Source organism: Piliocolobus tephrosceles, unplaced genomic scaffold (assembly GCF_002776525.5).
Source record: "Piliocolobus tephrosceles isolate RC106 unplaced genomic scaffold, ASM277652v3 unscaffolded_38811, whole genome shotgun sequence".
NCBI classification, from domain to species: domain Eukaryota; kingdom Metazoa; phylum Chordata; class Mammalia; order Primates; family Cercopithecidae; genus Piliocolobus; species Piliocolobus tephrosceles.
In genome coordinates, this window is record NW_022322989.1 from 1 (window position 1) to 13419 (window position 13419).

General features: G+C 34.9%; 1 protein-coding gene across 1 annotated transcript; it reads left to right on the forward strand.

Annotated features, from left to right (window-relative positions):
- Positions 1-1644: 1644 nt before the first annotated feature.
- Positions 1645-6891, forward strand: LOC113223110 (liprin-alpha-4-like; the record flags this gene model as incomplete). Its single annotated transcript, XM_026452681.1, has 2 exons — positions 1645-1726; positions 6429-6891. Coding segments are annotated over 2 exons (388 nt in total), but the record flags the coding sequence as incomplete, so codon positions are not given.
- Positions 6892-13419: the final 6528 nt, after the last annotated feature.

Sequence of the window (13419 nt, forward strand, 5' to 3'; positions counted from 1 at the left end):
TTGTATTGTATTGTATTGTATTGTATTGTATTGTATTGTATTGTATTTTCGGACAGTTTCAAGTATTTGTTTTGTCCATCTAACAGGGGATATCCTGGGAAATTAGACCCATATCTATTTTCGGCACCAAACACAAGTCTCAGTCCACAACAGGTGTTCAATAAATACCTAATAGGTTTTTTTTTTTTTTGATCCTTCAATCAATTTCTATAAATATATCTGTCACAGTGAGGCTAAGCTATTTGAAACTGGTTTTCAGTAAAGGAATGTCACTGGGAGACCTGAGGGAATGAGGGATGATAGAGCAAGCCAGGTGAGGAAGTGCCTCTACATTTTTAGATTCAAAGCACGGGTATCACTGTTCCCTTTCCCAGGTGCTGAATAGCTTACACGCAGACCTTAACACTTCTGTCCCCTCAAATGAAACGGCAGTTGATTTATGTCTCTTCAGCCACTATAACTTAAATTTGTAGTTTGCCCTTTGGGTTTTTTTAATGCATTTTTGGTAGCCTCTATTACAAACACAGAAAATCCTGTGTTGAAAGGCATTTTATTCATTATATATCTTAATGTATTAATATAGTCTACCACAGTAAGTAACTAATTGATTAATAGCAGAAAATAATCAAATTATCCATTTGGGGGTTCAAAAATGATTTTCATGAAATATTCCTAAGCATAAAACACACACATTCAAAATAAAACAATTATTATACCATGTTTTTATCATCTGTGTGTAAGATCAAGGCATACTAAAGTACAGAGAATGTATTTTCCAACATAGTCCTGCCAAGTGTATATCAATTTAAGTTTCAATGAAAGCACATAGCTACTATCTCAGTAATGAGTGATCTCGAATTTGTTTTGTAAGTGGATGTCAATTCTAAAAATCAGTAAGAGTCAGTGAAATTATAGATGCATTTTTCAGGGTTCTTTTGCATCTTTTTGTTATCAAAACAACCATTTATTGTTACTAAGCTATTTTAATTTCATTAAAACAGTAGTGATTATAGATAAAAACCAGTGTACCATTGAATTTAACACCTTACATTGCTTTCGAGTGTTAGAAATCAATTTACCTTGGAGTTTTCTCCAAATGAGATGTAGTTTCATAGTCCAGACAAGTAACTCCTAAGATAGACCCATGGACCTATAGGGCATACTAAAATCAACCACATCACTAGAATGTGACTAAAAGGACCAAATTTATCTTCTGCCTGTCTATGTAAGCATTTTCTTTGCCATGGAGATAGTAAGGCAAAGAGAGCAGGGCAGATGGACGAAGCCACATTTAGATCCCATAATGCATACTTGAATATGAACATTTGGGTCATTTTCTCATTGAAGGAATAAGATATTTGCTGATAATATAATTCCACTTCTAATTCCATTAGCGCTTAATGTTCTAATTTTCATAAATAAATGTTGGGGAAAATTACTTTTCTATGTCAATGCTTCATTCCTAATAAAATCAATGGATGATGTGTGTGTATTACTCAAAGGAAAAAGGAATTCTGTTATTCTATATAGTATCATAAAAAATCTTGTAAAGAATGATTGGTTGTTTTAAAATATTATCATTAAAAATAATCACAGTCATATTTTTCCATATACCTGACTAATAATCTTTGCTGTATACTTCAGGCATGAACTTCTTGAGGAAGCTCGGAGAAAGGGATTACCTTTTGCCCAGTGGGATGGGCCGACTGTGGTCGCATGGCTAGAGGTAAGAGAATGAAACCAGGAGGCCCTTAAATCAATCACTACTAAGTTGATAGTTTTTTTGAGACAGGTGAAGGCAAGTTTCTGAAATCACAGCACCCCCTTAGTCTGGATTTACTCATAAGGGACTATTTGCTTACTAAGGAATAAGTTTGTGATTTTACTCTGACACATTTTTGTGATTGTAGCAGAAGAAAGCATGCAGTGGGATAAAAGGAAGTGTCTCTAAATCACACCCTCTTCATTTCTAGAGCAAGAGAAGAAACGTTTTTTTTTTTTTTTTTTTTGACACGGAGTCACCCTCTGTCACCCAGGCTGGAGTGCATTGGCGAGACCTCGGCTCACTGCAAGCTCTGCCTCCCTGGTTCAGGCCATTCTCCTGCCTCAGCCTCCTGAGTAGCTGGGACTACAGGCGCCCGCCACCACGCCCGGCTAAATTTTTTTTTTTTTTTTTTTTTTGTATTTTCAGTAGAGACGGGGTTTCACTGTGTTAGCCAGGATGGTCTCAATCTCCTGACCTCGTGATCCGCCCACCTCGGCCTCCCAAAGTTCTGGGATTACAGGCCTGAACCACCGCACCCGGGGGAGAAGAAACAAAATTTTATTGTTGCAAGAATACGTCCATTCACATCCATTACGCCAGGGTCCTTTCTCATTAGCAGGTTACAGAGAAGACCCTCTCCATATTCAACACTTCTGTAATCCAAGAGAGTAAGATCACCTAGATACACCAAGAGACATTCCTTTGCCTATAATTTAATTCCTGAACCTAATTCCCTAAAGCCTAGGAACCAGCTAGTTTTAGACACTTGGGATAAAACAGAAGACTTACCCCTTATTCCCTTATGTGTCCAAACTGAATGCTACAATAAAAGAAGAACTGTTTTTTTTTTTTTTTTTTTTTTTAGCATTTCCTGTACAACATAGTGTTCTGGAAAAATAAGGGAATATGTGAACAGGGTGGAAGGCAGCAGAAGCCGACTCTGACATTGAGGAAACTACATATTTGACTGCAAAGGGCTCTTTTGTGTCACTTAACAGTAGTGTTCACTGCCCCTTCTATTCAGTTCTCTCTGTGAGCTGCTAGTGGCTGCTAGGATATGCCTGTGTCAGGGCAAAGAAGAATCCAGGTTTTCCTTGCCTGACAGAGGTAATTATACACGGTGTTTCAAATGGTCTTGGATTATAAAATTATCTATCTTCATTTTATTATAGCTAGAGCTAAGTAAATAATCAATAACAAAACATTAAAGCCCATTTTAGTTTTAAAAATAGACTTACATAGATATATCTAGAAACATGCTTTGTATTTTTCCTTGGACTGAATGAAAAATACCTGTATTTTGCTTTTACTTTATTCTTTCACATGAGATAGGGAAATTTAGCATATTAGCCATCAGATATTAGCGATCAGAACTGCTTCTTTCAACCGTGTCTTTAAAATTACTATATTTAAAAAATCAATCACAAGACAAAATGCTTAAGAAATCACACCTCAGAAATGATAGCAGTTCTTTGTTCGGTTTTTGCTCCGATAAAATGAGCTGCAGTTTGACAAAGAGTTAGCTGCTGTTTTGGCAAGCGACGAACAAATCCTTCAGATAAAAAGAAAAAAAAAAAAAACAGACTTACTGACATTAAGGTGATAGGAGATGACAGACAGTGAAGTTTGTGCTAATTAAACCTGTTCTGAGTACATAGAAATTGCCTATAATGTGATTCCTAATGCAACTTAAATTATGAAATGGAATAAACAAGATGAATGAGCTGAGTGATCCAATGAATGAAAGCTTTAACTTCATCTCCTTTCACTCCTCCTTGAGTGCACAGCCTGTTAAGAATTTTGTGTAGGCGAGAATTCCATGCTTCACACGCCATTTATCTACATCAAAGACTCTTAAAGGTCTAATTATGGATGACATTGGTAACAATGTATTGGCAGGCATCTGGGTGATGTTAACTTGTGTGGAAATTCAAATATCTTAGAAGACAAGGGTAAAAAAATCATTAGGGTCCAAAGAAGACATGTTTAGATATTAGTTATTTTGAACAGTTTGAGTTTATAAACTAAATAGTTAAGTCCTATCTTCCATCATATATAATGTACCCGTCAAGGTCAATTATTTGTGCCTAACCCACTGGAAGAAAGCATAATCTGTACAGTCACGCACTGTACTTAGATCTTCCCCTTATTTTCTCTTTCACTATCACAACCCAGTCCACACTGACTCAAAAAGTTTCGTTTGTTGGCATTTTTTTTTTCAAAAGAGAGAAATATTCTTTAAATATTGTAGAATTTTTAAACTAAAAGGATGTTTGTACTGGTTATCTATTGCTGTTTACAAATTACCCCCAAATTTGGCATTCATGATCTCATGACTTCTATGGGTCAGGAGTCTGGGAATAGCTTTGCAATGGCCTCTGCTCAGAGTCTCTCACAGGACTGCAATCAAGGTATCAGTCAGGACAGCAGTCATCTCAAGGCTGGACTTGGGGAGAATCCACTTCCATGCTCATTTATGTGGTCAGGGTCATGATTCAGTTTCCTGATGGCTGTTGGCCAGAAACATTAGTTCCTTGTCATATGGGACTCTCCATAAGGCTACTGAGATCTGACTTGCTCCAGAGTGAGAGCTCAGAGGGAAAGAGAGCAGAAGGGGACTAGCAAGAATGAAGCCATAGTTTTTTTATTGCCTAAACTGGAAAGCGACATCCTATCACTTTTATCATCAGATATTTATTAGAAATAAATCACTGGGCCAAGCCAACCTCCAAAGGAAGGAGATTATAGAAGGGAATGGATATCAAGAGGTAGAGATCATTTTGACAGCTATCACGATGCCTCAGAAATAATCAAGCTTGATTCCTTCATTTTACAAATGAGGAAAATATGGCTGAGGTTTAAATGGGTTACATGACTCACCAATGAGACCGGAAAGGAATTAGGGCTCACGTCTTCTGATTTGTGGTCTAGAGCTCTTGGCACTGTATTTTGCTGATTTATAGTTTTTCTTCTTTATCTCACTTACTTGTTTTCACTGTCACAATTCTCTCCTTTGTTCAACCTATTTATTTCAACAAACATCAAGAAAACATCAACCAATCTTTTGGACATTCAAAAACAAATATATAAACTGCTACATTTTTATTGTGTTTTGTGCTTCTTACTCATAACTAATTATGGGGGAAAACAGAAGAATATTCCTGCTTTAAGTGATGTTATTCAGGTGCTGAAATATAATGCCTGTGATTGGCATTCACACAGCGCTTAAGGGTGCACCAGACCTGTGCTGTGTTCATAGAAATACTGGTTTAATTGTCTTTCAAGAGTCTCACAGCAAAGTTAAAAAATCAAAATATCTAATTTCTTTTCTTTTCTTTTTCTTTTTTTTGAGACAGTTTCACTTTGTTCCCTAGGCTGGATTGCAGTGGCAGTCTTGGCTCACCGTAACCTCTGCCTCCCGGGTTTAAGCAATTCTCTTGCCTCAGCCTTCCACCTAACTGGAATTACAGGCACCAGCCACCATGCCCGGCCGATTTTTTTTTTTTTTTTTTTTTTTTAAATTTTAGTAGATACAGGGTTTCACCCTGTTGCCCAGGCTGGTCTCGAACTCCTGAGCTCAGGCAATCCAGCCATCTCAGCCTCCCAAAGTGCTAGGATTACGGGCGTGAGTCACCACTCCTGGCCTTTTTGTTTGTTGTTCCCCTCCCCTCCCGTCCCCTCCCCTCCCCTCTCCTCCCCTCCGCTCTCCTCTCCTCTCCTCTTTTCAGGCAGAGTCTCATTCTGTCCCCAGGCTGGAGTGCAAAGGCCTGATCTCAGCTCACTGCAACCTCTGCCGCTCAGTTTCAAGTGATTCTCCTGCCTCAGCCTCCCAAGTAGCTGGAATTATAGGCACCCGCCATCATGCCCAGCTAATTTTTGTATTTTTAGTGGAGATGATGTTTCACCATGTTGGCCAGGCTGGTCTCAAATTCCTGACCTCTAGTGATCCTTCCACCTCAGCCTCCCAAAGTGCTGGGATTACAGGCATGAGCCACTGTGCCTAGCCTTAAAATCTCTAATTTCTGATGCATTATTAATTTTGTTACTTTCTTTAGTTTTTCGATGATTTGAATTTTAACTTCTTTCTTAGTACATCATTTCACTCTCCAAAAGGCATTTTCATATATAGCATCTAATTAAGTTCACACATCTTTCACATGGTATAGGAAGGTAGGTGGAAATGTGGCTTAGCTACACTGCATGTTTTGATCAAAATCACATGGCTGGCTATGGCACAGCTGTCTCTTTCTGTGACAGAATTTCTCTTCACTCAGAATTTCAAAGGAGCATTATAAATTGAAGCCACTCATTAAACAAACATTAATTGAGTCCCTTATCAAATGGGGCTTGTAGCCGTTCTAGTCCCTACATACAAAGGGGAACTTGGTGCCATGCAGCAATCATTTTATCACTAGTTAAAATAGTCTCTGGAGCTAGCATTTCTCAATTTCAAATCTTGTTTCTATCACTACCTTGCTGTTGTTTTTAAATACATCATTTAATTTCTTTGTGCATCTATCTCCTCTGGGGAAAATAATGGTAACATTTTATCTTATGGGATGAGGTCACGTATGTAAAATACATAAAATAATTCCTGGCATATGAGACACTAAAATGACAACTATTATTATAATTTGTTAATGCATTTTTTCCTATCTAACAGCTTTGGTTGGGAATGCCTGCGTGGTACGTTGCAGCCTGCCGAGCCAACGTGAAGAGTGGTGCCATCATGTCTGCTTTATCTGACACTGAGATCCAGAGAGAAATTGGAATCAGCAATCCACTGCATCGCTTAAAACTCCGATTAGCAATCCAGGAGATGGTTTCCCTAACAAGTCCTTCCGCTCCTCCAACATCTCGAACTGTGAGTCGGTTTGTGCTCCTCCCCTTCCCCAATGCTGGGCAAATAGCAGCGTGTCTAAGTCTACAGAGCAAAATTGTGACAGCACACATTTCAATGTCAGCTTGAATTATTCTCAAGAGATTTAGCTTGCTCTTTATTAAACTTGCTGCTCTTTTTAATAGGTTTTCAAATGAGGAGCTGTGATTCATATCAGACTTGAAAGCTAGCATAGCAGACTTTTGAGCTAGCATCTAAAGTTTACGTTTTTCTTCCAAGCAACAAGACCTTCAGCGTACTCTTTTTAAGTTCTTCCTTCCTTCCCTCCCTCCCTCCCTTCCTCCCTTCCTTCCTTCCTTTCTCTTTCACCCAGGTAATTTCTCAGGAGATAAGATATAAGCATTAGTGCTTACTGAAGATGCAAGGCTTAAGTGACTACTTTACTTTTTTTTAGTTTTAATATTTTTAATTTAATATTTGTGTCTAAGTTATTTCACTTGGGATAATGGTCTCCGGTTACATTTATGTCGCTACAAAAGACGTTAGTTTATTATTTTTTATGACTGCATAGTATTCCATGGTGTTTACATATATTTTCTTTATCCAGTCATCCACTGATGGACACTTAGATTAATTCTGTGACTTTGCTATTATGATCACTGTTGGGATAAAGACATGAGTGCAGGCTTTATTTTGATATAACAATTTCTTTTCCTTTGGGTAGGCACTGAGTAGTGACATTGCTTAGTTGAATGCTTGTTCTATTTTTAGTTCTTTGAGAAATCTCCATACTACCTTCCACAGAGGTTGTATTAATTTACATTCCCACCAACAGTATATAAGTGTTCCCTTTTCTCTGTGCCCTTGCTGACATCTGTTGTTGTTGTTGTTGTTGTTGTTGTTTACTTTTTTTTTTCTTACTCAGCCATTCTGACTGAGGTGAGATGGTCTCTCACTTGGTTTTAATTAGCTTTATCTGATGATTAGTGATATTGAGCTTTTTTATATGTTTGTATAATCTTGTATGTCTTCTTTTATAACTCACTATTTCTTAAGAAGTTTCCGTAATTATGAAATTACATGAGTTTGATGTTTCACAAGTACCAAATGGAATATCTGGAATATCCTTTTCTTTCAAAGTCTGCTTGTCTTTCAGTTACAAATTCCTAATCATCTCATAATTTTTTACCTATCCTAATCTTAGAAAAGAACAAAATGTGACAAAAAAGGCATGCATGATGACAAATTCAAACACAAAAAAAACTCACAAATAGTATTTCATTATTTATTTATTCCATTCCTAAAGTATATATTTTGTTCACAAAGTATATTATTTCTGATAATTACTATATTTCCCAAATCTCATATCTTATACAGCATAACAAAATATGGGCGAATGAGATAAATTTTAGCAATAGGTAAAATATTAAAAAGTCATATTGCTTTATGGCATTTTCCAGGCAGAAAAGTAACTTAAGTATAACTTTTTATACATGATCTTAAACAGTTCTGAATAGTTTGCTTGATTTCTATTTACACATTTTCCTTCCCAGTATACTAAATTCTAATGCCAGAAATAAAAGGTCAAATTTAAAAGGCTTATATATTTCTTACATAACTCCATTTTAAGTTCTTCCCAGATGACATGTAGGAAAAATATATAATTTTTAAAACTCTTACCTGTATTATTTTTAAATAGATACAAATGTTTTTCACTATACCTGCATTATGACTCATGCTAAAAGACAATTCAGAATACAGTAACCCCTTGAACAAGATGGGAGTTAAGGGTGCTGAACCCCCACAAAATTCAGCTATAATTTATAATTTGACTGAATATAATTTAGTCAAAAATTCAGCTATAGTTTTTGACTCTCCCAAGACTTAACTACTAAGAGCCTACAGTTGAGTGGAAGCCTTAGTGATAACATAAATAGTTGATAAGCATGTATTATGTGTATTTTATATATATTATATGCTCCATTTGCACAATAAAGTAAGCTAGAGAAAAGAAAATATTATTAAAATCATAGGGAAGAGAAATTATATTTACTATTCATTATGGGGAAGTAGAGCATCATAAATGCCTTTATGCTCATCGTCTTTATGTTTAAAGTACACCGAGGAGGAGGAAGGGGAGAGATTAGTCATGCTGCCTCAGGTGTGGCAGTGGCTGAAGAAAGTCTGTGTATAAGTGAAATAATGCAGTTCAAACCTGTGTTGTTCAAAAGTCACCTGTATATTTAAAATAAAAAACTGAGAAGATCATTAAAATAGTTATTGTAAATTGAATTTACATCTGATGAAGAGTTTCCTGAGTAATTTCCAGCTGAGAGAGAAGCGTCATAAATGGTTTATATCCACATTTTCCTCCCAAGAGCAAATGCAAACAAATTATTAAACATTATGAATCTTGCAAAAATAAATTTGAAGTCCCAACTTCCATATGAAACATAGGATACACTTTATTATTTTTATTTACCAGTGTAATTCATTTCTTAATGGACAATAGGAAATTTTAAAACTATTTTTCTAAAACTACTTAACCAAACTGAAGGAATTTAAATTATACAATATTAATTAATGTTCAATTGTTTAAAGAATGGGAAGACGTAAATAAAGCTTATGAGAGTCTTTATGATCTAGCTTCAGTTCACCTCAAAGGCTTTATTTCTCCAGGTCAGGAACTACTTTCAGTTTTTCAAACTTCTTTCCCCTTGGTCAGTTGTGAGCTTTTGTAGTTGGTCTTCCCTTTGCCCGAAACTTTCATCCTACTTCAAGGTCACCATATTTTTCCCAGTTCATTGTTCATTTATCAATTCTTTTATATATTTCCTTTGAAAAGCTTTTCTTGAGCCCGCAAAATCTGGGTTTGGTTTCCCTCCTGAGTTACCACTCCATGTACTTATAAACAACATTTCACAGTTCTTTCTTTTCTTGATCTATCTCACATGAGATGAAGTAATGATAGTATCAAGTTTCCATCAACCCCAGGCCTTAACAATAGTGCCTGGCAAATTTTAGATATTGTGTAAATATTTACCTTAAAATAATCGTTGTATAGATCACTCTACCCACATATTTTGTGTATTCTGCTGAAGTATAAGAAATGTGTGTGTTCTTGAGATCAAAAAGGGAAACTCTACAAAGGAAAATAAGTTTGTTGACCAGTAGATTTAGAACAAGATTATATAAATTAACTCCTAAATGTACAATAGAAGCAAAGTGTGATGAAGCTTCAAGAAAGGAGAAATCACTACCAGCTGGATAAGGCTTCAAATAAAAATGAACATTTGCAGCATAAAAAATATATTGTTTATAGCATTTAAGTTTTACCTGTGTTTATTGAATTAATACATGATCCTGTATAACATTTGTAAAATACTAAGCAATACAAAGATGGCAACAAAATAATTTAAAAACATTAAAAAATACTGATTCCAGAGATAATCAATGTTAATTTTTTCACTATTGAAAAAATTTGATGAAGATCTTTTCATTCTTTTTTCATTATCTTTTTATATAGATGGATTATTTCACATAATATATTAATTTGTACTTTTTTGGAAATTTAGTAATGTAGCATAAGCATTTTCTTCATTTTATTAAATATGCAATTGCAACATCACTTTTAATTGTTGCATATCTCCTTTGTAGAAATGTGATAATTTATTTAACCAAATTCCTACTATTGGACATTTTTTTGTTGTTTGTAACACGATTTTTTGTTGTGTGTAAAATATGTGCTTGTAATTATATGTTGCATAAACTGTGGTTATTTCCATTGCTATATTTTTGTATAGGTAATGCATATTCTTAATACTTTCAAACTTTAATTGTCAAATTGTGTTGTGTTGCTATGTTTTCTCCCTTTGTCAACATTGGTTATCTCCCTGCTTAAATTTACATTTTAAAAATCACTACTAAATATGCAAGTTTGTGTATTCTTATTAATCAAGGATTTATATTAATTTTCCATTCATAACATTTCCAACCATCTATACTATTATAGGAATATTTATCTTTTTACTAATGTGTAATAGCTCTGTATTCACAGAATATATATGCCTCTTGCCAAATACTGATGCAAATTACATGAGACAAGTTAAGTTGTGTCTCTAGGCTTTAAAATTATCTACTAAATGTTTCCTCTTCCTTCTACTCCATCTACGTGGAAGCATTTACTCATTTCTAATATATTTCCAGTAAAATTTGCTTTACAAAATGAAAATTCCACATAAATCGCTAGTAATGAATCCACTACATAAAGTCATAACCTAACATTATGTGTTAGAATTCATACTTACAAAACACAAAGGCAGATTTTTTGATGCTTTTTTCTTTTTTACAAAGTTATTTTATCATGTGTTCTAGAACACTACAATTTGTTCAGATCATACAAGTTATTTTGCACACTGAGGTTTGGGCTTGGGTTTCTCAGCCAGATATTTCATGTTTATTAACTGAAGTTCTGAGGGGAAAAAGACATGGTACTTGGGCTTTTTTTTTTTTTTTTTTTTTTTTTTCCCTACTGCTTCTATTTGATTCTGCCTCCTTTCCTGCCTAGATTTAATGGGCTGGACCATCAGAAAGGAAAATTTAAATGTCACATATATGATTGCCTTGGGCCAGCCCTAAATTTCAAGCTTTCTGTTTCTTTTCCCCAAGCTACTATTACTATAGAAAGTCTCTTACCTACTAGGATAGAGATGGAGATATCAAGTTAATTGAAAGTTGGTTGAAGAAGGATATCATAAAAATAAGTGTATTCTTTGAATACTTTATCTGAGGTAAAAATTATGGGAATGCTCAAGCATTGCAAATTTAAATGGAGCATCTAAAACTTTTTTTGTGTATGTTTCCAATGTCTGTAGTTCCACATTATCCTTTTAGATCATCTTATCTGGAAACATCTTTAATTTCTCTAGTTGGTGTTTCTCTTTAAAGTGATGACTTCAAGATAACTCAAAAAGCCATTTGAATGAGGAATCCTTCTGGAAATGTATAATGTCTTCCCCAGACTTTGACAAAATTGTGTTTTATTGATAGTGTGTTTCAAGATTTGCCTATCTCTGGTTTTTCCAACTAATTCAACTTAGTATTTACATATGAGCCAAATTTGTTGTATATTTTGCTTTATGTAACATTTATTTAAATTGATGAAGCAAGCATTTTAAAAGCAAGTGCAGTGGAAATAAATAAGTTTGAAACAAAGTTATTTTTGATAACCATGTAATTCAACAAGATTGAGCATAAATGTAAGGTGTAAGATAGGCATTAGTCAGATCAGTGTAATACAGAGACCTACAGAGTATTTCTTGAATTAGAAACTTGCTTGAATGGAGATTACCTGACAGAATTTCTAATATAATTACAGTAGTAGCCAACATCAGCAGAATGCTCACTGTCAGGCACTGTTCTAAGTGCTTTACATGTAATAGCCCATTTAAATCTCACAACCATACTATGAGAAAGGTACTTTTATTACAGCTGTTTCACAAATGGGCAAAACCAAGGTAAAGAAGTAAACTGACTCATCTTTTTTTTTTTTTTTTAATTATTATACTTTAAGTTCTAGGGTGCATGTGCATAACGTGCAGGTTTGTTACATATGTATACTTGTGCCATGTTGGTGTGTTGCACCCTTCAACTCGTCAGCACCCATCAACTCGTCATTTACATCAGGTATAACTCCCAATGCCATCCCTCCCCCCCTCCCCCCTAAGAAGTAAGCTGACTCATCTAAGGTCATACTCCTCTGTGGATTTTCTCCTAACAAGCATGTTTTTCTGCTTCTGCTTCCTGCACTCTATCAGTTTTCTTTCTTTTTATAGCATTCTTTTAGTCTGTTTGGTCCTCTTTTCATTATTGCTTACTTCATAAGCCTCAACCTTTATTGAAAAGAGGATGAGGTAGAATTGTCTTTATAAACCTCAGCCTTTATTGAAAAGAGAGTGAGGTGTAAATACCATTCTTATTATAATGAGAAGGATTTATCTTATAATGAGAGACAAAAATTCATATAGGGGAGAAATGTGGATCCAGGCCATTTGAATGTGAAAAGTAATTTCAAGTTACTACTTTGTAATTCCATTACAAAGTAAAAAACACTTTAAATGACCTAGGTAGTAACAAAAGTTACTTTAACTAGTTAAGATTTAAGATTATTCTGAGGTCTGGCTGCTTTACTTATACTGTATCTCTGACAGCAAGACTACTCATTATTTTCACCTGATTAATTTTCAGGAGGTATTTCTTAAATTCATTGTATTATTTATTTTTCTGTCGTAACTCTTTCCAGAATGATTTAATTAGGTAAGTGCTTTAATTCTTATCATTTTTTAGAAATTTCTTTCTCCTTCTCACTTGATACTTTCTCAAAGTTCTATTCCATGGATACCAAGGGGAGACAAGCAAGATAATCTCAAGCATAAAATTTAAAGAGGCTCTCATTGTCAGATATCAACCCTCAAAGTGTTTTCTTAAATTATAGCCTCCTGGTACCTCGTGTGCCTCATGCTAGTCCCAGCCCTGTGTAAAAACATATTGTATCATAATGTAAACTTTTCAATGTTTCTTTCTAATCTGGAGCATGCACTTTTAGTCTCACTTAAGAGGTGCAGAACCTGAAATGTGGACAGGTTTAGGAAATGTCCTAGGGAAGTCATTGGTAAATGCTACTGTATAACTCAAGCCCCTTGATTCTAATTTGATCATATAATTGAAATTTTATAAATTTCATGTTGGACTCAGATGATATTAGCCACAAAAAACGACTATTGGTTTGCGTTTTCTAGCTCACACATTTTTTGGG